The sequence below is a fragment of the Ambystoma mexicanum genome, chromosome 12 (assembly GCF_040938575.1).
Source record: "Ambystoma mexicanum isolate Mex_15411 chromosome 12, UKY_AmexF1_1, whole genome shotgun sequence".
NCBI classification, from domain to species: Eukaryota; Metazoa; Chordata; class Amphibia; order Caudata; family Ambystomatidae; genus Ambystoma; species Ambystoma mexicanum.
In genome coordinates, this window is record NC_090936.1 from 367,891,395 (window position 1) to 367,913,142 (window position 21,748).

The 21,748-nt window shown below is 44.5% G+C and overlaps 1 protein-coding gene across 4 annotated transcripts in view; it reads left to right on the forward strand.

Annotated features, from left to right (window-relative positions):
• BCAT1 (branched chain amino acid transaminase 1) overlaps positions 1–10,697 on the forward strand; it is an 891,267-nt gene extending 880,570 nt beyond the window's left edge. For all 4 annotated transcript variants that reach the window (XM_069628492.1, XM_069628490.1, XM_069628489.1 and 1 more), the window contains one exon: positions 5,895–10,697. In XM_069628492.1, coding sequence (XP_069484593.1) covers positions 5,895–5,936 — 42 coding nt within the window. In that variant the 3' untranslated portion in view covers positions 5,937–10,697. The remainder of the gene's footprint in view (positions 1–5,894) is intronic.
• The last annotated feature ends 11,051 nt before the right edge of the window (positions 10,698–21,748 follow it).

The following is a 21,748-nucleotide window of genomic DNA, read 5'->3' on the forward strand; positions in this document are numbered from 1 at the left end:
GTCAAAAAACATGCAAATGCCATTCGGCTAGAGGTGGGGAAAAAAGCAAGAGGCCAACAAGTGAAATTTGGGATTTGGAGAGGTGCTAGGGACCAAGTTGGCAATACGTAGCTCAAACATTTGCGGCATACCCTCGGTTTTAACCTGGTATATAACCGTGGCTAGCTGACTTGTCAACTGAGACTGCATCCCAGGGGTGGTGAGGAGGCCATCAGGGGAGTGGGGGAGCAGGCACACAGGAGGGGGGAATTTGGTGAGGATCTGGAAATACAGGAAAGCATTTTTGTCATGGCTTTTCCCAATAACTTTGGCTATAATGACTACAGATAACCAAGATTATAACCAAGATTATCTGTAGTTCTATAACTGCAGTTATAGAAAAAAAGTTTACAAAAAATTATGTTTTTACAGCTACAGTGACATTGGGGTGAAAATTCACTGGCCACGGACAGAGTGGGCGTTATATATACTGTAGGCACGGCCAAAGGCCGTGGCCACTGGCCATGGCTGGTGGCCCGTTTGTGTTTTAAAATATACAGTAGGCACGGCCACATGGCTAGTGGTCTGGTAGTGTTCTAAAATGGACCGAAGGCCAGGGCTAGTGACCAAGTAGTGATTTTAAATATACAGTGTTGTGCCCACTGGCCATGGCTAGTGGTCTGGTAGTGTTCTGAAATGGCTGAAGGCCATGGCTAGTGACCAGGTAGTGATTTAAAAAATACAGTGGGCACCAAGTTAGCCGATCCTGCGTTGCCCAATGCGTTGAATTTCAGGGGTTTTGTTGCAGTAAGTTCAAGTCACACACAGCAATGTACAGCTCAGTAGTGTGAGAAACCTGGCAGTATTCTCCCACATACTCCCCCGGGATCTTCGATTCTTGTGGCCAGGGAATGGCCATTGCTTTTGGATTCCGACCCTGTGGGTGGACAAGCGAGGGAGGATCACCTGAGTGGAGGGTCACGGAGGATTGGGAGGAGAATACCTAAGGGCAAGGCATGGTGGCATGGTATCCCCTCTTGCCAACTATACCTACTCTCCCTCAGCCCTAATGGGGTATCTTCAATCGCACCAAATCTCCCCCTCCCCATTTCCAACAAACACTGGGACGAGGAAGAGTCGACCACGAATAATGACGATTACCTATAGCAACAACATAGGGAAACAAAGTGAGGCCTACCATCTAACACCTTTGAATTGTCCCTCTAATAGAGTCCGGCAAGGCACGGCACTTTTCCCCCAACTGTGCACACCTGACTCCCATTCATTGTCACCTGCAGTTTATAAATGGTGATTCGGACAGGATCATTGAGCGAGCTGGGGTTGCTGGATGAAAACAGGAGGCCAAGAAGCAACTGGCTGCGAGGGGAGGAGCCCAGAAGGACCAGTGGAATGCAGGGCACCGAGATGCTTGTCCGGTGTGTGAAGGGATGCAGCATGGCGAGGGAGTTGTGTCTCCAAGGAGACGTAGCTGGACGGAAGGCAGCCTATCGGCCTTGGTTAGGCCATTGCTCGTTTCCCAGGGACGTGTGCGGGTACCAGCGGCATCTGAGGGGCAGGTGGTGAGACCCTGACCTCAATGCAAACTCATTTGAATTGATTTGACCTGCCCGCCGGCGCCGCACAACTGTTGATGAGTTTCGTAAAGCCGGGAGAAACTCAGTAGCGTGTGGGTGGCTGGAGCGGGAACAGGAGTGCTGGGAAATGAAGAGCCCGATGAGCGAAAGCGGGAAGAAAAGCAAAACGAAAAAAGGTAAAGGCAAAAGCGAAGCAGCCGAAAGCTGCAAGAGAAAGAAAATAAGTGGAAGGTGCGCTAGAGATGCGAAGGTAAAGAAACATAGAGCAAGTGCATTGGCGGCGCCAAAGCAGCTAAGAGGGGATGCGAGTGACCTAAAGATAAGGAGAGGGGCACAAGCAAACTGAAACAGAGAGAGACCGCAAAGCAGGCACACAGGAGGGGGGAAAGGGGCAAAGCAGCTAAGAGGGGGTGCGAGCAAAGGAGAGGGGTGCAAGCGAGAGAGACAGCAAAACAGCAAAGAGTGGGTGCGAGTAAAGGAGAGGGGCGCAAGCGACCCAATACAGAGAGAGAAAGTAAAAAGGAAATGGGCAATGAAGAGAGGGTGAAAGTAACCCAAACATGAGAAGGGTCCAAGCGACCCACCGGAAACAAAGAGGGTGCAAGAGAGCACAGTAGAAAGTAAAGAGAAGTGTGGAAGAGGCATTGAAAGATGGCAAGAAGGGGAAAGTGTGCACAACAAGAAAGAAGGTGTGCAGGGCGCACAACAAAGTAAAGAAAGGACGGAGTGAAAGAGGCACAAAAGAGGAAAAGGTGCCAGAGAATAAGGAGAGGGTTTAGAAGTCAGAGTGGTCGCGCCTGGGTGGAGCAAAGAACCCAGTGTTCCCGAAAGTTTCTGATACTACCCCCATGAAAGAACTGTACAGTGAGAGGTACATCCTGACAAGAAGAACTTTGTTTGTTGGAGACCAGAGAGACCTACGCTTGGAGAAGGGAACCCTAAGAGGCCCATCAGAGATATTGCTGAACTTTGTAAGAAAGGGCCTACGCTTGGGGAAGGGAACCCTGGGAGGCTTGATAAACTATGAATCTTTTGACCTAGAGGGGCCTAGGCTTGGGGAAGGCAACATTTAGAAGCCCACTAAAGACATTGTTGAAATTTGTGAAGAGAGGCCTAGACTTGGGGAAGGCAACCCTGAGAGGCCTAACAGGAACTGTGTTTTTTTTGTTGGGAACTGGAAGGGTCAAAACTTGGACATGGGAACCCACAGAGACTTTGAGAACTTTATTGATTTGCAGCAAGGGCCCTACATGGAAGGTTCCAATGGCAACCCTTTTGAGTTGAGCTATTTTTAACTGGTTGAACTCGACCTATCGGTAAGATTATCAGCATTGCACCAACCCCACAAAGTCTAATAATAAAGATAAAGCTTTTCAAACTGTTACTTTTGAGTCTGCATCTCTCTTGATAGCATGCATTTCAGTAGCCATCACTGGAAGTTCACCTTCATTTAAAAGCCAGATGGGAAATGCATTATGGTTTTGCAAATTAGCAAACAAGTCAAGTCTTTGCTTCTGGAAAATGTCTTTGTTGGTAGGGCAGTGCTATTGTTTATGTATCCTTTTTCATCCCAAGACAGCTCTCAAGGATTCAGGCAATTACATGCATGTTTCACACTTATGAGGGCACATCAGTGCAGTGTAGCCTGACTCCTTGTGGTTGGAGCATTGGGCCATTTAGGACAAACACAGCAAAGGTAGGTGGGTTTACAATGTGTTTATCCTTCCACCTGACTGAGGCAAAAACATTTTCCTAGAGCAACTATTAGTATTCCTGACTAGCACTAAATAAACAGACAAGCTACCAGAATACTGTTCCACATAAGTAACGTTTGCCATGTACATCCATAGTACACTGAAAGGATTAAACAACACTTAATATGCTGTGTACCAATAAAAATACAATATGTACCCAAGTCAAGATGTGTATTTTTCATTTGTGTGCTATTTTTCTTTGATTTAACGTATATTCTTTTCTTAACTTTTTTATTGTGCATAATTTCTTCTCGTATCACTTTGGCCACGTTTGTCGTGAACTTTTTATCTTTTCAATTAATATTTTGTTGTCTGCTGATGATTTCTGTCATTCACATTCTCTGTGACCATATTCATTTTAAGTTAATGTTCTAAGGCTGGTGTTGTTCGTGGGTATTCTTTTTTATAGTGTCTTGTCATTCCTATTTGCTTTATTGACATCTGCAACTTATTATTCCCATATTTTATTGTGCTTGAGTCTGCTCAGAGCACCTTGAGGCAGATATCTATAAGGAAGCTCAAGTAACTGTCTTTTATATTTAGATTATATACCGGTGGACTTATCATCTGTGTAGGCCTGCATATTGAAAAGTAAACCATCCAGGACCCCTGGTCCGGATGGCTTAGCTAATTCTACTTTTAAATCAAATGTTCATCTATGGGGATTATTCAATAATATTCTTTCCCTAAATATTTTCCACCATCTTGGAGGGGGGCTTTGATTATTTTAATTTACAAGAATGGTAACAGAATGCTCCCTAAAAACTACCAGCCGATTTCTCTTTTGTATTCGGCTAGTAAAATCTTTGGTAGTCTTGTTCTGCAGGAACGTCAAGGGGAAAAGGGTGTTTGGACGTAAATCAGTCAGGATTCAAGGGATGGGGGTGGAAGGGTGGCACTGCCTTAAAATGTTTTGTAGTCCATTTCTTACAGACCTAGGCCCAGTGCCAAAAGCAACCTGTTTATTGCACATTTTTAGATATCAGTCAGGCTTTTGACTGCATGAATAGAGCAGTCCTTTGGCACAAATTGGAGAAATGAGGGTGCCCCTCTTTTATTCGCAGCATCCTGATAGCTTTGCACTCAAAACCAAAGAGAGAAATACATCTGGATCAGGCAGGTATCACCACTGTGTGGATTAATACTAATTGAGAGCTTCACATTGGTTGCATGCTTCCTCCATTTTTGTTCAACATGTATATTAGTGACTTTGGTGAAGCTCTGCATAGTAAACCCTTTAACCCCCCCGAAATTGGCTATTACTTACTTAGCTTAAGCAGGCGATGCCATCCTTTTTGATTCGACACCCATGGACTCCAACATGCCCTTGCCGCAATTTATACTTTTTGAATTTAGATTTGAATCTAAATTTAAAGAAGTGTCAAAATATTGACGCTTAATTACACAAAGCGTGTGAAACATTTGTTTGGGTCTTGAATCAGACAAGGTTGGTGTTGGTATCTAGTTTAAAATACCTTGGGGGATTTATTCAAGTCAAGCAGAACAAATTGTTGGACAGGAATAACTTGAGAAATCAGGTCTCTGTGAGTTCCTCTGAATTACAGCTAATCGATAGAAGATTTGGCCATCCTCTGTTATACCAGTCTTGAATTATTACCATCAAAAAGTCATCCCTCGCTTGCTTTATGGTGTCGAAACAGGTTTGTTACCCTCCAATTGGGATAGGGTTGAGGGCTCTCTATGGTGACATTTTTTATTTCTGCCGCAGGGAACGCCAATCCCGATTCTGATACATGAGTTGGGACTGCTTTCCCTGCCGATTCATGCACATTGCAAATGATTGCAGTTGTACAGGAAACTTCTTGTTCCCCCAGAGAAAACCTTATTTGTTAGCCTTGCGGTTGGAATGAATAAGGTGTAACGTACTACGTTGTTGGATTAAGCAGGCCATCCTCATTTTGATCTTCAATGAAATTCCAGTAGAGGAGCTCACAGTGAATCCCAACGGGTCAAAAAGAAACTTTTCGAAGAGGATTGGATAGAAAATCGAGTAATAGCCATGCATTACCACTTGTTTTATCATTTTAGATATAAGGTGAAGGCTTTTAATGTCGTACCCTGTTATTTGAAAAAGTACCTTTCTAGTTTGCACAGAGGTGACATGCTGACGTTTAAATTAAATGTGATGCCTACTAGAGAGATGTCAGGAGCTCAAACCAAAATCCCTAGATTAAATAGTTTGTAGAATTGCACTGAAGTTGTATTAACACTCCGTCATTTACTTAGTGATTGTTATATGCTGCAAGATCTCCAAATTGATATGTTTGCTAGATTTGTTTCATATGTATTTAAATAGTCAGGAACCAATTTTAGACTTCGTAATACTGCATTTTTAAATAGGGGGTTTTGTGTGATTGTCTTAACATGTTTTTGATCATTTGATGAAATTATTGACTGTCATTTTTGTAATTGGTTTTAAATGTTCCTTTTTTAGCTTGAATGTTTGTGTAAAAAGTTGTAACTAATATGCACTAATAAATAATAAGATATCTATATGCAAGCACAAGCATGCTAAGTAACTGATTTCTTCTTGCTTATATTTCAGTATGGAAGACAGCAGAGTGACTGGGTCCACTTAGTGTCATAATGCACACCAGCAGAATCTACAATCAAATCGATCAAACTTTATTCAGAATTAATTTAAAGTTGTTGACTAGGAAGGTGGTTGTAGTTCTATCTCAGTTTAGTTTATTTGGTTCTATGTTGTGAGTGTATTACTATTGTTAGCAGAAAGGATCAGAACACCTTCATCAGTATTTCCTGCAATATTGAATTTAGGAACGAGGCTCCTATTTGAGATGCTTGATGGAGGAAATACACTTTAGTACTGTGCTAATATATCCATTTGTGCCTCTGTGTGGTTTTACCCCAACACTATACTCGTATTTAGCATCAAACTGCCTTTGGCATACAGAGAGTATCCTCATCCTACAGCAAACTGTATTTAGCACAGTTCCAAGAAATCTGCCATGTTATTGGGGGCATATGAGCCTTGTTTGTCTTGTTGTAAATCAATGTTTATATAGCAAGGTAGAGGAAAAGCTTTGCTACAAGCCCACCAAAAAAGAGGAAACAAATCTGCAAACTATTAAATAGATGATGGCACACTGGTATTTATTATTCATTTCTATAGTTGTTTAATTTGTATTGTCATTATTAGGGGGTGTAATATAAAATGGCACTTCTTTGTACAACTTTTTAATTGTACCAAAAAAAGGAATGTTACACATTGATACATTGCTGTACCGCTAGAAGCATATTGCTTGGTGCCATTTAATGTAGGCTACCATATTCCATCTTTATTCAGTATTGTGACAATAACAGCATTGTGCAAAAGTATATGACATGACCAAGATGGTTTAAAAAAATGTTCTCAGGACCAGAATTCTTCATAAACATCCAAGTGGCAGGTTTAGATCAAGAGTGAAAAGCAATACAAGGGGAGGCAAATGCTTGCCGCCAGCAGAGGGGCGTCATGTTGCTAAAAGAAGCAGATAATATATTTCCGTTGATGAGCCCGCAAGATGGATGCCTGAAAAGTTTAATGATTTTATGCTTACTGCCAACTTTTAATTCTCTTTTGGTTCAGACTTTTTCAGACAGTTCAGAACAAAGGAAATGTTATGTTACGTCATAACGTTTTCTTAAAGCTCAGGATAACAATAAGTTGAAGCTGCTTTATTGCTGTTGATTTGTGTTTTCATGTACCATCTGTCATTGTTATAGGGAACAATTTTATAATGTCATTCTAACCTTGACCTGCTTTCATTTACAGCGTTGATCCATTCCGAGCTGCCAGTAATTGTCCAGTCCTGTTTTATTCTTTGCATTGTTTTACTTTTTCCATGATGAATACAAGACTGCAAGTCCCCAAATGTAATCAAAATCCAGGGCTCAATAATCAACTACAGATTAAAATTGATCATGTTGGCAAGTGTTCACTTTTATTCTGCTAGAGTTCCAATGCTAGTTGGCTTAAGGTGTTTACCCAATACTAGTGATTCTGTAAGCACAATTTTGGAAAGGCTAAAGAGGTGTATTGCACACATTATTCTTTTAAGGTGTGCTTTTTTTTATAGCATTTAACAATGTTTGCTCCTTTTCATAAATATTTTCAGAATGTATGCATCAGTGCACCATTATGTGGGAACTAAAGTATTCTTTAAAAACCAAACTGTTTTCTATGTTGGATGTAGCACATATTCATAGCATGGCCCAAAGCATACAAATTGCCCACACGTCTGCTTGTTGGTTTACAAGACTACTTTGGTGTTTGTTTTGGCAGTGCCGGTCTTGTATTTCCTGGCCAGATTAAATTGTTGTATATTGATGACTGGACTAAATGGTGACAAGTGCTTATTCTCCTTCCCTCGTAACATGTTGTAAATCTCCACACAAGACCAAGCATTGGTGTGGCACACAATTAAAGGGCCCTCAGAAAAACCTGACTTACCTGGCTGTCATTAGGTGAATAACAATTGTTGATATTTCGAATTTAGGGATGGAAGGCCTACTCTCTGGTATTCGTCTTACTTGGTATTTCGAAAGGGTTGATCCTGTTCCACCACTATATGGTGTTAACTAGGCAAATCTAATTTAGCTCAAGATAAACATCAAAAACAAATGCTGAAACGAAAACAATGTTGGTGTTTGGAATGAATACATCTTATTCCTACTTCCTTGTCAATTATGTTTATTTGTGAGCTTCACCAAAGTTATCTCTGTCCGTGCTTCTGCGTTCACCGGTCCTCACTGCATTGTGGATGAGCAGTTAAAAATAAACAGGCTGAATGATTTATCAAACCATTTCAGGGTTGTATAAATTGCACAGGAAAGCACAATATAGTAAACCGTCTGTACAGATAACTACTATTTAGAATATGACTTAGAGAGTTTCTTTTAGATATTTGTATTTGGTTATTGACAAAAACAAGGCCCCTAGATCTTTAGAATCATCAGTTGTTAAATGGTGATCAGGGTGAATACAGTACCAAAAATAAATAATTTGAGTGTAGTTCACCTAGCGCCTCACTCTGGTCAAAGGAAGCAGTGCAACTTGTATCTGGGACGAAGGGCACATTATATAATTAGAGCTGCCCACGGTATGTCAATCAATATATTTCCAAACGTTGACTCGCTAGGAGCCTATATTGGACAGGTCATGTATTGCAAAGTTTTTATACCCTTGTAGACACTTGATAAAAGTACTGTTTTCTATTTTCAAGGGGCATTTGTAAAGATGATTTGGGCCACTACTCTTTAACGTTGGCAAGGTTATGTTTGCCCAACCCTTAGTCTTGGTGAGTTTTTAAACAACCTTCGAAATTGTTTCTGTATGGGCATTGTACCTTTCATCATATTATCTAAATGATACCATCTGGGTCTTGACTTGGGATCAGCCAACCCCACCAAACCTTATATCAGAAGGCTGGCTTATATCGTGATTGTGAAACAAAGTTCACATCTTTTAGGAAGTGTTTAGTAGTCACTGTGCCTACACCATTGTCTGTTCAAAGGATAAACTTCATTATAAACCTCACTGAGACTTGAAGAAAATAGAATAAGTAAAAAGCCACAGCAAAGCTCACTGATGTAAGGACCTTTGTTTATTTCTTCTTTAAAAAATAACCTCTAGGACCAGATTTTCTCTTTTAGTCTGTCCTTCAAAGCTTGCGAAATCCTGCCCTGTGAGTTAGTCAAAAAGCCACTGTCAGTTTGGCTAGCCTGGTTCTGAATCCGCGAGGTGCAGGCTCTCTCCCATGATGATGAACTCTAAAAGACATCAACTGAAGAAAACAATGGCTCATTGAGCGATTAATAATCCTAAGCCTTCTTGGTTTTTTCCATGCAAATGTCAATATGTCAATAACTTCATGGTAGAACAACTTATGTCCAAATGATATTTTAAACATTATGTACCATCCTGCCAATATGATGTCCATTAGTTGCTCATCTTGTTTTCCTAAACTTTTCCGCCATTCCGAATTTAAAAAAAAGCATCACCAGAAAGCTAAAGCAGGTTTCCCCTCAAAAAAGTATGATAGCTTAGTATACTTCTACACTCTACAAATGCCCTAATCGAAATTTGCTGCATGTTTTCCAGTGCTGTATGGGATTTTACTGATTTGTAGTCAGCCAAAGGCTGCTTCCACTGTATATATCTGCATATGGTTAAACAGGAATGGCACTCAAATGGCTTTAATTGAGATACTAAGAAAGAAAACCCACTATAAAACAAGATACTATGTACTTTTATTTTGCTGTTATTTATTTTAGTGGGGAACATTGTCTAATATGATGAATCAACTGCACGTCTAGGAAAACGTTTTTTTAAAACCCTATAAAAGCAAATGGTGGCGTCGAAAATATGTAAGTTATTAAAGTGGTCTATGGCACTATGCCACAAACTGACTAAGTGGTGATTCAAGCTTTTTTCTATGTTTGTGAAAAATGAGTTTCTGCTATCATTATTAGTCTTTCCTGTTACCCATAGGTATATGCACTCATCAGTCAATATCTTAGTCAGGCTCGCCTAATATGGGACACTTTAAGTTGTAGAGCTGTTGCATAATAGAAACTATTTGCGCTGAACCCACTCTCTTTAAAACGGATCCTAAATTATTATTCTGAACAGTCAGCAAAGATAGGTTGAGCTGGATTTCTGGCTCGCAAACATCACATCCCTCCTTCTGTTTGCTATCCATTACAATGCATACACAATATAATTCAAAATTGCATACTTTCAGTATGCAAAGACCAGCAAAATGAAAGATGTGGTTGTTTATAAAGTACTCTAGTTGTACCTACTGAGGGTGTGATATTGTTAAAGGTTCTTGTATGGAGGAAAGCCACCTCACTTTCTGGTAGCATATCTATTAGTATTGAAAGTAGAAAATAAAGAGGCGTGTTAATGCGCTTGAGCCATTGTGTGGGAGCAATAAAAGAGGTTGCTAGTACCCAATGTGGCTGCAGAGGTTCCTAATTATACATTTTCTATCAATTTAGGACAGTTGATACATTTATTATTTTGTGCCAAATCTGTGAAGTGCAGAACCTAATCTTCTTGGTTTTTTATTAGGTTCAAACCTCAACACTTTGAGCCCTCTAGTTCAGGAATGAATTTATGATATCAGTATGACAAGGCATGCTTGTCTTGCATTAGCTGGTTAATATAAAAATAAATGACAGCTAGATATGGTTTCATGTATGCTCATCTAAACTGCAAAATGTTCAGGGTGCAATAAGACTATCAAAAAGTATAAAGGTGCTTGATGTGTTAATCAAACGTGATTCTCTTTGTATTCGTATGTGGAAAATGAACCAATAAAATATTTGTTTTAAACTATGATGGTAGACTGACATGCCTGCATGTTGTTTTCTTTCTCCACAACTTCCCTTCAAAAGCAGGACTAAGATATGTTTCTAATCTTCTTCTATGTAGTAGCCCTTGTATGAATGATTGATTTACAATTGAGAAAGGTAAACACAGATGAATTGACTTTTTCTTGAACTGTCCTTCCTGTCCCCTGGCATATTGGTGCTATCTCATTCCTCCTCCCACCTCTATACTCTCCCCTGGACCAACAAGGTGATCTGGAACCTCCCTCTCCTGGCTTCCTAAATTGGCAGTCTCTTGTCCTCTCCCAGCCTAAGGCGGTCTGCCTCTATCTGCCTCTCTAGCTGTTTTGGCTTATTATCTGTTCAGATGGTATCCATGTTCTTCCTCCTGCCAACAGTACTTCCACCTGTGTGGCTTTCTCTCTTTCTCACTGTAATCCTTTGTTGCCTCCAAATGTGCTACTTTTTCCTATGCTCCCTAGGAGAAATCTTCAATTTGCTCTCCATCTCCTCTCTATTCCCTAAAATGACTTTAATCTCTCTCCTGTCCTTTTGCCATATGGTATCGCCTTTCTTATTCCATCTAAGAATATCTTCCTCTCTTCCTCCAACATAACACTCTTTTTCACTGTCGCCTTCCAAATAAATTTTTTCTCCTGTACAATTTTCACCTCCTCTTGCTTCCAGATAGAACCCCCATTTTCCTCTCCAATGTGATATCCCTCTATCTCTCTCAAAACTACAAGCGCTTTTTCTAAACCAATCTCTTCCTCTAATCTACACAATGCATCTGCCTCCTTACCACACACCAGTATTACCTCCTTCCTGGTCTCTGCTGTCACACGCTCATTGCACACGGACTCCAGGACATGCTTTCCCAAGTTCTGCTGCTCTTCTCCTGCCTGCTCTCTCAGCACTGAGTGGGCTGGCTGCCTTTGTAAAGGTTGATCTCTCTCTCTGCCTCATGTGTGGTGCTTTGTGCTATTGTTTGAACCTCTGTAGTATAGCTTGGCCTTGTCTGCGATTGGGCCATGTGCTTGGTGTCATATCAGATGATGCCACCTGTGACAGACCACTCAGACTAGGCAGGTAAGATTAACCAAGGTCAGTCTTTATTGACTTTGAAAATAAAAACAAAAAAAGAAACCGAAGTTCAGCTCTTTAGTTCAGCAGAAGTGACTCTAATTGTGGTCTTCTGAGAGAGTAAGGCAGAAACCTCGGGTTAATCCTCATAAACCCACTGGTATGAGCTTGTTGTTTCCTCGCTTCCCAACCGATTCTGCAAGAAGAAAGAGAAATCCCTGTCAGTCCTTCTTCTCTCTTTGACTTATATAGGGGCTTGACACTCATGAACCAATCAGGTCCCTCCTCAGCTCTGTGGCTTGAAAAACCCTCCCAAGCCCCGCCCCCTTCCTTCTGTGCTACCAGTCGCCATGATGCCTCGCCGTCATGTGCTGTGAGCTGAAGATCGGGGTTTTCACAACCAGCGTTCCCCACCCTTGGTAAGGTTAAAGTTCTTCTATTATCCCCCCTCACATCTTTCAGCTGTCTTTTGAGCGGCAGCTCATAAGGTCCTTTTGCACCCCTTTGTTTTGTCCCCCGTCTGTGGCGTCTTGGCCCAATAACTCTTCCTTGGTCTGGGTCTTGCTGGGTTGCGAGTGGGCTTTGATCCCGTTTGTTTTTTCCCTGTCCCGGGACTTCGGCCGCAACCACGTAGCCACCCAGCCTGGCTCCTTTCACTCCTGTCCCCCTTTCGGGTTGTGCGTTCGTGCTGCGGTCTCCGTGGCTCCTGTGTAACATGCCGGCAGTCCCTTGCACTGGCCGAGCGCTCGTCCCGCGATCCCCGCGGCTCATGCATATCATGTCGGCAGGGCACGGGTCACCCCTCCACGCAGGCACTGCTACCAGCCGTGAGCTCGGGTTGCCTGCACCCAGACAACACAAGTCGCGGACGGCACCCATGTCTGCCTCCGACCATGTCGACTGGTCTCCTTCCGTGGCCCTCTCCTCCTCCGTCCGGGCCATATCTTTTGCCTTGTTTTCTGGTTCTCTGGTGTCACCCTCAGTTCTTCCCGGAGGCCCCTCTGCCGTCCGAGTGGGCTCGATGCTTGCGCTGCGTCCCATGTGTCCAGGGCCACTCTGGCTATTACACCACCATTTTGGAATCTCTTTTCAGTGTTCGTTGCCTGCTGGTGAAGATGCAGAGGCTGACTTTTCTCCTGGCTTCATTTCTGCTTGTTTCTCATTTCACAAATGGCACAAACCATTCTGAGTCCCAAGGACAGGTAAAGTTTTTTTTATTAATGTCTTCTTTGTGGTCCCTAGTGCAACCCCTCTCGCTCTTGTCTTTCCTTGCATTCTTCTCCATAACCCAGGCTTCTGTATCCACAGTTAGTGCTACTGAACGAGAACCACTACTGTCTAATCACTTGTCTTAAGTTAGCGATGTGTCCCTAAAGCAAGCAGTCTAGCCTCCCTCAGGGACTAACTGTCACTACTCTATGCAGTTGTTAGTATGCTAATGGAGGTTGTGCCTTGCACTTACTCTGTCAGACTTAGCTCGGTTCTTTCATGCCCATGCTCACGTTGCCCTCTCTAGTCTTGCCACTACACCCCTCCTTTTGCTCCTCCCACCAATCTTTTGTCCCTCTGATGTTTCACTCCTTCTAGTTCTTGCCTCCACCTTTTAGATGTTACTTCTCCTCCCACCATCCTACTACTACTGCCTCCACTACTACTATTCACACCCCCACTACTACTCCTTCCAAACCACTACTCCTTAAATATCCTCCCCTCACTCTGTAATCATGCGCAGTACCATGCGGGAGGAGAGACAACAATACTGCACCCACACGGCAAAGAAAACAAGCGTACAAAGAACTTCAGCACAAGCTGGAAAGACACTCTGCCAGCAACATGCCCCTAGACTACCAGGGAGAGAACTGAAAGAGGAACACAAAAATACATACTTTCCAAACCTTAGGGGAGCATGGACAGACACCCCAGAACTTGACCAATGTACTTCCCGGGTGGCCATCCCGACATCATGGCGAGACCCTGAGGAGAAAATGGATGGGGCTTGGTCCCTATTTAATACTTTTTGTCAGATGTAACATTTCCAGGGAGGGGAAAGATCATACACATTGGCTATGGAAAGATAATCAATAACCAAAGGAGACAGGCTATAGGAAAAGCCCACAGGAATCAGGAAGTGTACGATGTTTGGGTCACAAGAGTTGGAGGTGGTAGACCAAGAGACCAGCAGTGGGACAGAAGGAGCGTGTAGTGTGGAGGCCTCTATTGGAGAAGGTTAGGTGTTGGTTCAGTAAGTACAAGGGTACTGTAGTGTGAATGTGTGTCTTTGTGTGGCAAGTGTGGTTAGGAAGTTTAGGATAAGGAGTGTTTGTGATGTAGGGTACATAGGCTGCTCTTTTCCCACCACTGTTTGCCTGGATTCTACTCCGGTTTGTAACCTCTGGTGCAAACAGAAACACACTTGTGAGCATTTTGATGAAGAGGCATGGTGTGAGACAAAGGTGTACTGCATCACATTACTCTGGCACAAGGGGAAGAGGTAGGAATTGGAACCCTCTCCAGTGACACTTTCTGTAGGGTTAAGACTCGTGATGGAGTTCTCCCTAAGCCTCCCACCCCCTTTTGAGAGGGTTCATGTCCCCCATTGAACCGGCCAGTGTACTGGCCTGATCATACACATGACTGTCTGCTCAGTGGTGTGGGATGTGTCTCTTTTGAGCACTCAGGTCTTTCCCACTGTCTGTTAGCACTTGAATGTGCATCTGCAGGTCTCGGGTCCATTTCAAGGTTTCCTTCTGCAAAAGTGAGGGGATTATGGGAGATGGTGTTTACCCCTGTTTGGTCTGCTAGATGGGCTTGGTCTTGAAACATGCACCAAGCATTCGTCCTGTCTTCGGTTTTCTGACTAGGGTCTCCCTAGAGTTCTTCTCCCTCCTAATCCACAGAGGACTGTCCCAGATCTGGTCCAGTTAAGAGTTCTTATAACTTGGGTTTCCTCAATTGATCCCGGTGTCTGCAGGTGCTGTGTGGGACTGTGGGGCAGAGGATCAGTCTGTGGGGGCTGCCCTGTGACTCTGCCCTAACCAAGTGCAGAGGACTTTGTCACAGAGACACCCCAACTTGAATTCTTAAGGGTAAAAATCAACATCCAGAGCGCTAGTGCCTTGAGCTAATTGTCAGCAGCAGTACCTTTTAAAGAACTTGTGCCTCAACCTCTCCATCGCTAACTATAATACACAGAAATCACAGATGCCTGCTTACGTTAATTAATTGATTACATTTAGATAGACCCCCACACACCAAGAAATAAACTAAAGGCATGTGAAAAAAAAAAACAATTAATGTATTGATGATAACATGCTCTTAAATGAATTATCTCACCCACACCAAACAGGTAACAAAATCCCACTGCTGGCCATTGCACCCTATCACATTCCAACTGCCCTACTTATGTACACCCCCACTGACTTCCAAAACACCCCATTTTCCTATAGTTGTCCCTCTAACCCATCATTCTCCATTATCCAGTCTACCCTGTAGTAACAAATTCCCACTGCAGGCCATTGCACCCATTGAGACCTCCCCACCCTCTCATAACAGTTCTATCACACCAACCTAACCCACACATAACAAACCCCCATTGTACCAAATCACATTCTAACCGCCCACCTTCTATTGTCTGCCCTCTAGCGTCCAAAATAACCTATTTGCTTGTGATATTCCCTCTAACATGGGTTTCCTGCCATCCATTTACCCTTCGGCTTACCCCTGACTATTCTCCCACCACCCACGAAACAAACACCCAACACATATATATTCTATATTAATATACTACAGATTAACGTTCCCAATATTCCAGCCTTATCGCATGATGATGGCGACTGTAATGTTTTATTAGCCCTCTCAAGATATCTTCTTTTCACCTAGGTGTTACAACTTGAGCCGTGCCGCAATGATTACGCTTGGTCACCTGGTTAGTCACATGCAGTACCATGTGACAAAGCTCATAAAAGGGGCGCATGGCACCCTATGCACCAGTTATCAACTGGACTCTGGCTGCTGTTTCTGATTCCATTAATGAATGCGGGAAGGGGCACAGCCTTACCTGGCCCCATAACACCAGGGGTGACATTGTAGCATCCTATTGCCCTACAACATACTCAGCACCTTTTCCCCCAACCTGCTGCGCTGTCCAGTCATTGAAATCATCAGAATCTGTGCTGAATCTCTAACCCCTCAAACTCCCTTGCAAATGCTATCAAACAATGTGGAATTCATCCCAACTGAAATCCTCCCACTGGAAAACTGTGGGGGAGCGTGTCAGAGACATAGCTTGTAGGCACCCCCGCCCCCTAGTGGGCAGCACTTTCTAAGCCGGAGGTATGCATAGGTTAGAGTACAGATTGATGCAACAGAGCCCAGCGGGATAGGGCACTCTGAGCACCACGTCACCTCATCCAGGAACACTCTACTCTCTCTGTCGCTCTAATTAACCACTCTCATAAAACATATGGGCTCAACATACAGAGCAGAACATTAGACCCAGCAGCACAAAACAAGTCTAAGGCACCCATGGGGTGCATACATTCGAGTGGATTGTGTACTCCAACGTATTCCGCATCTTAGATGTATTCCATCCAGCTTTGCTGCTCTTCGGATGTATTCCATCCAGCTTTGCTGCTCTTCGGAATTTTTTTCGGCAGAGGGCGCCGTGCGTCGATGTTGTCGAGTCAATGGTCCCTCGAAGACCTCCGTCGAGGGTGACGTCATCGGGTGTATGAGTAGCGCGCACGGCGCCTGTTGGCCTCAGTTCCGTTTTTCCGCAGTACGTTGCTTCGGACATTCGGTGCACCTCGAGTTCTGTCAGAAAATATAATATTACGAGAAGTAATTATGTCCTCGTCATCGACGCCAACCACGACCCCGAGATCGGGTTTTAAGAAATGCAAGTTTGTGCGGCTCAAAAATGTCAATCACGGACCCGCACCGCAAATGTTTGTGGTGTCTCGGGGAAGGCCACGACATGGAGGCCTGTTCGAAGTGTCAGGCGATGACGGCAAAGGCCTTGCGAGAAAGGAGAGGAAGGCTACAGGTAGGTCGGAAGGATCGGAAAGCCTCTAGCATCGAGTCGAGACCCCATGGGGAAAAATCTCCTCGATGCGAAAGGCATAGATCCAGATCTCGAAGCGATTCTCATCGCTCGTCGTCTTTGTCGAAAAGTCAAAGAAACAACGCCATAGATCTCCCTCCACCTCGTCAGACGAGTCTCTGAAAATGAAATGCCCCACAAAACATTCGTCTTCCGAAGAGTGGGAAGCATTTAGGGTCAAAATGATGGAGGTGTTTGAGAAAGCGAAGCGTCGGTCCGCGCCTTCTTCGGAAGCCGGCCGGGAACGTCATCGCTCCGACACTCGCGCGCTCTCGAGCCCAGGTGATCGTAAAAGGAAGCATAGGGAACCTTCCAGGACGCTGAGCGAAAAACAGTCGAGTCGACCGCTGGAGGTCACTGACGCCGTCTGAGACCTTTCACACCTCGAAGGAGAAACTGTCGAAGGCCGCCTCGACGCCCTCGAAGCAGACCCTGTCGATGACCACAATGTCATCGACGCAGTCGACGCCTTTATCGGCGTCAACGCCGAAACCCTCGGTGCCAAAGGCTCCAACCAAGCCAGGGCAGCCAGAAAAAGAGAAGGAAAAAGTTAAACATGTAATTCCTTCAGAGCCTGGTACTACACCTCTTCCTCCTCCTCTCCCAAGAAAGTAGTTTTATAAATCCTTGACCTCAATTTTTGAGGAACAGGAGAGATCCAAGGAGGAAAATGTACCTTTTGGATTGGAGTATGGCACCCCAAATGTCCCAGAATGCTTGATCTCAGAGGAAAGCAGAATGAGGGATTTGGTGGAGTCTTTGTTCCAACTAGACCCACAAGAACAGTCAGCCCCAACTGCCTCCTAGTGCCCAGATTTAAACTAGCCACCATTGGAGGTTCCAGCTTCCCAGTCAAGGCAGCGCAGTTATTGAACTCCCTACCTCTTGCACTTAGATCTGACCAAACCTTTAACAACTTCAGAAAGAACACCATAAAATGGCTCACTGAGAAGGCGACATAATAACCAGCCACCCCTCGCACGTCCAATTGTATGTCACTTTATACGTAATGACCTGTTATAATGCTTGTTCAGACTTGCTATACTGTTCGCTCGCTATAGATTTGACTGTTTGGCTGCGCTTTATCTGCACTTGCACTTGCCTTACCCTGCAGATTCAAGAAATGTCCACTATGCCTACCTGTAACCTGTAACGTCTTTTAACTAAGCTGTAAACCTCTTTGTTCTCTTGCGCCCTGCTACCCTAGGATCCGGTGCGCACAATAAATAAATAAACAAACAAACAAACAAACATACAATGCAAGTGGCATTGATACCTCTCCTGAGAATGATTTTGGTAGACCAGATCCAGGAGAGCATGCCAGTCCATCTTATCGTCAATTAATGACCACGGTGGTAGACTATTTGGGATGGGCTAAACCAACAGCCCAATTCGTCCAGGACTATTTGACAGGCATATTGGATCATGGTCCCACTGAAGACCCAGTTTTACCTTTTCATGTAGCCTTACAAAACAGGGTGGCCAAGAATTGGGAAACTCCGGATTCTATTCCTCCGGTGAATAAATCCCTAACATCAAAATACCGCCCAGCCAGTAGCGACCCCGGCTATCAGTCAAAACATCCAACTCCCGAGAGTTTGGTCATACAGGCAGCAACAGCTTTCAACAAACTTGCGTACCCGTCTATCCCTCCAGACAGGGAGATAAGCGTGTGGATGGTTGGGCACTGAAGGTTTTTTTAGCCGGGAGCATGGCATTAAAATCTGCCAACTCCACATGTGCCTTGGCAACATTTTTGTACACTCTGTGGAAGTGCATCGCAATGGTGGCGGAGCACATACCAGAAGGGGAAGAAAGGGAAGGTTTCCTAGCCATCGTTAGAGATGGAAAGGAGGCCATGCAGGAATCCCTTCAATCTGGATTGGACACTGCGGATAGTGTAAGCAGGTCCATGGGCACTAGCACGGTAATGCGCAGGTTTGCGTGGTTACGGAAGTCAGGTTTTGCACCGGACGTACAGAACCGTCTCCTGAACATGCCTTTTGACGGGTCTCACCTTTTTGTCAACAAGGCTGACGAGAGCCTTGAGAGGTTGCAGACCTCAAAAGTAGCCGCCAAATCGTTAGGAGCTGCTATTAGGCAACTCCAGCCTTTTCGTGCACAAGGGCAATCATGGAGGGGATGATCCTATCGTTATTACACCTCATACGGGAAGACGAGAGGAATGGCCAGTCAAAGGGGCCAAAGAAAGGCCACTCGTGGTGACGAGGAAAACGTGCTGAGCCAGCTCCAGCTGCAGCCTCTTTGCCATCAGCAGCTGCAACATCCACCACAAAACCACTTTGAGGACTTGCACCACAAAACACCTGTGGGAGGCAGGCTGTCGCAGCATCTGCAAGAATGGCGAGCCGTTACTTCAGATGTTTGGGCTCTAGAAATAATAGCCCAAGGCTATTGTCTTCCTTTTTTAAAGCAACCTCAAAGCAACCCACTATGGAGACACCCGTTGAAACTTTCAAGCCCGCTCCTACAGCAGGAAGTTCTAACCCTGCTGGAGAAAGGTGCTATAGAACCAGTACCTGCAGCGGAGAGGAACAAGGGTTGGTACTCCCCGTATTTTTTGATCCCCAAAAAGGACGGAGGACTGAGACCCATCTTTGACTTAAGAAACTTGAACAAGTTCCTCAGGAAGGACAAGTTCAAGATGGTTACCCTTTCTCAGATCCTTCAGGCCCTTCAACTCCAGGACTGGTTGGTGTCATTGGACCTCCAGGATGCTTATTTTCATGTGCCGATTCATCTCAAACACAGAAAATACCTGAAGTTCGTAGTTGGCAACTCACAGTATCAGTTTCGAGTCCTGCCATTCGGGTTGACCTCCGCCTCGAGGATCTTCACCAAGTTAATGGTAGTGGTGGCAGCGCACCTCAGGAGAGGGGGGATTCATGTCTACCCCTACCTGGACGATTGGTTTATCAGAGCGCGCTCTACTGAGCAAGCATTGGGTCATATGAAAGTCACCTGCCACTTCCTCCACAAAGTGGGCTTCTCCCTCAATTTCAAGAAGTCACAGATGACACCTTCCCAACAGCTTCAGTACATAGGAGCTGTATTAGACACGTCCTTGGGAAAGAGCTCGCCTCCCAAGTTGAGGGCTCAAGACATGCTTCCGATGGTTTCCAAATTCCAAAATGCCCAAAATCTCCAGGCTTACGACTTTTTAAGGTTGCTCGGCCTCATGGCATCCTGCATTTTTCTGGTGCCAGAGGCACGCTTGAGGATGAGATCCCTTCAATGGGCCCTAAAGACTCAGTGGTCCCAGTTTTCGGGTCAAATGACAGATCTTCAGATTCCGAACAAGGTCAGATAAGACCTTTTATGGTGGACCTGTACAGAGAACATTCTAAAAGGAGAACCCTTTTGGCAACCATGGCCGGAGATCACAGTAGTGACGGACGCCTCACTCCTGGGGTGGGGAGCTCATGTCAACGATTTGACAATCAGTGGTCGTTGGTCTCCATCGGAGTCCCAACTACATATCCACCTTTTAGAGCTGAGGGCAATCAGACTAGCGCTGAAGGCTTTCCTGCCATCCATCAGGGGAAAGAATGTCCTGATAATGACGGACAACACAGCGGCCATGCACTACCTAAACAAAAGAGGAGGCGTGGGGTCACTACCCCTGTGCAGAGAGGCAATGCAGCTCTGGTATTGGGCGATTCAGGAGGGAATCTCTTTAACGTCAATTCATCTAGCCGGGGAAGAGAATATGACGGCAGATGCTCTGAGCAGGCAGAGCACGGTGTCCCACGAATGGGGACTGGCTCAGGAAGTCATTCAAGAGATCTTCGCCCTTTGGGGAACCCCTCAAGTAGACCTGTTTGCAACCGGAATCAACCGAAAATGCGAAAGGTATTGCTCAAGGGAATTTCCCCCGAGAGGAGCCCTGGGGGACGCGTTCATGGTGGAGTGGAATTTCCCACTATTGTACGCGTTCCCTCCGATTCCCATCATTCCTCAAGTCATCAGGAGGCTGAGACGCTTCGGGAACCGCATGATCCTAATTGCCCCGGATTGGGCCAGGAGAACGTGGTATCCGGCCCTTCTAGACATGTCCATCTATCCTCCAGTACGTCTTCCTCAGAGAGAGAACCTTCTCTCTGAAATGGAAGGTCAGGTTCTCCACCCAGAGGTCCGAACACTCAACCTTCATGCTTGGTATCTGAAAGGCTGAGATACAGGGATTGGAACCTTCCAGAGGATGTTATGGAGGTGTTGCTTTCGGCAAGAGGGCCAGCAACAAAGTCTCTGTACCGTTGCCGTTGGAAAAAGTTTTGCAACTGGTGCAGGGAAAAGAATGTCGATCCTTTTCTGTGTTCTATTCCGGAAGTACTGTCTTTCCTTCTGACCCTAGCACATAGAGGTCTGAATATTGGAACAATAAAAGGTTACCTTGCGGCGCTTTCCATCTTCAAGCGCTCATCGGAAGAATGCTCATACTTCAAAATTCCTGTGATAAAACAATTCATAAAAGGTCTCACTAATGTGTTTCCTCCTCACCCATTACATGTACCGATTTGGGATCTAAATTTGGTATTAAAATTCTTAATGTGTGCCCCTTTTGAGCCTATGCACACGTGTCCATTAAGATTATTAACATGGAAAACAGCATTTTTAGTTGCTCTAACATCAGCAAGAAGAGTGAGCGAATTGCAGACACTATCTTCTGGGCCCCCCTATACTGTGTTCCATAAGGACAGGGTTGTGTTGAGGGTTAAACCATCATTTTTACCAAAGGTAATATCTGATTTTCATTTAAATAAGAAAATTGTTTTACCCTCATTCTATCCTCCACCTCATCCTTCTAAGGAAGAAGAAAGACTACACAGACTGGACCCAAAAAGAGCTTTAAGCTT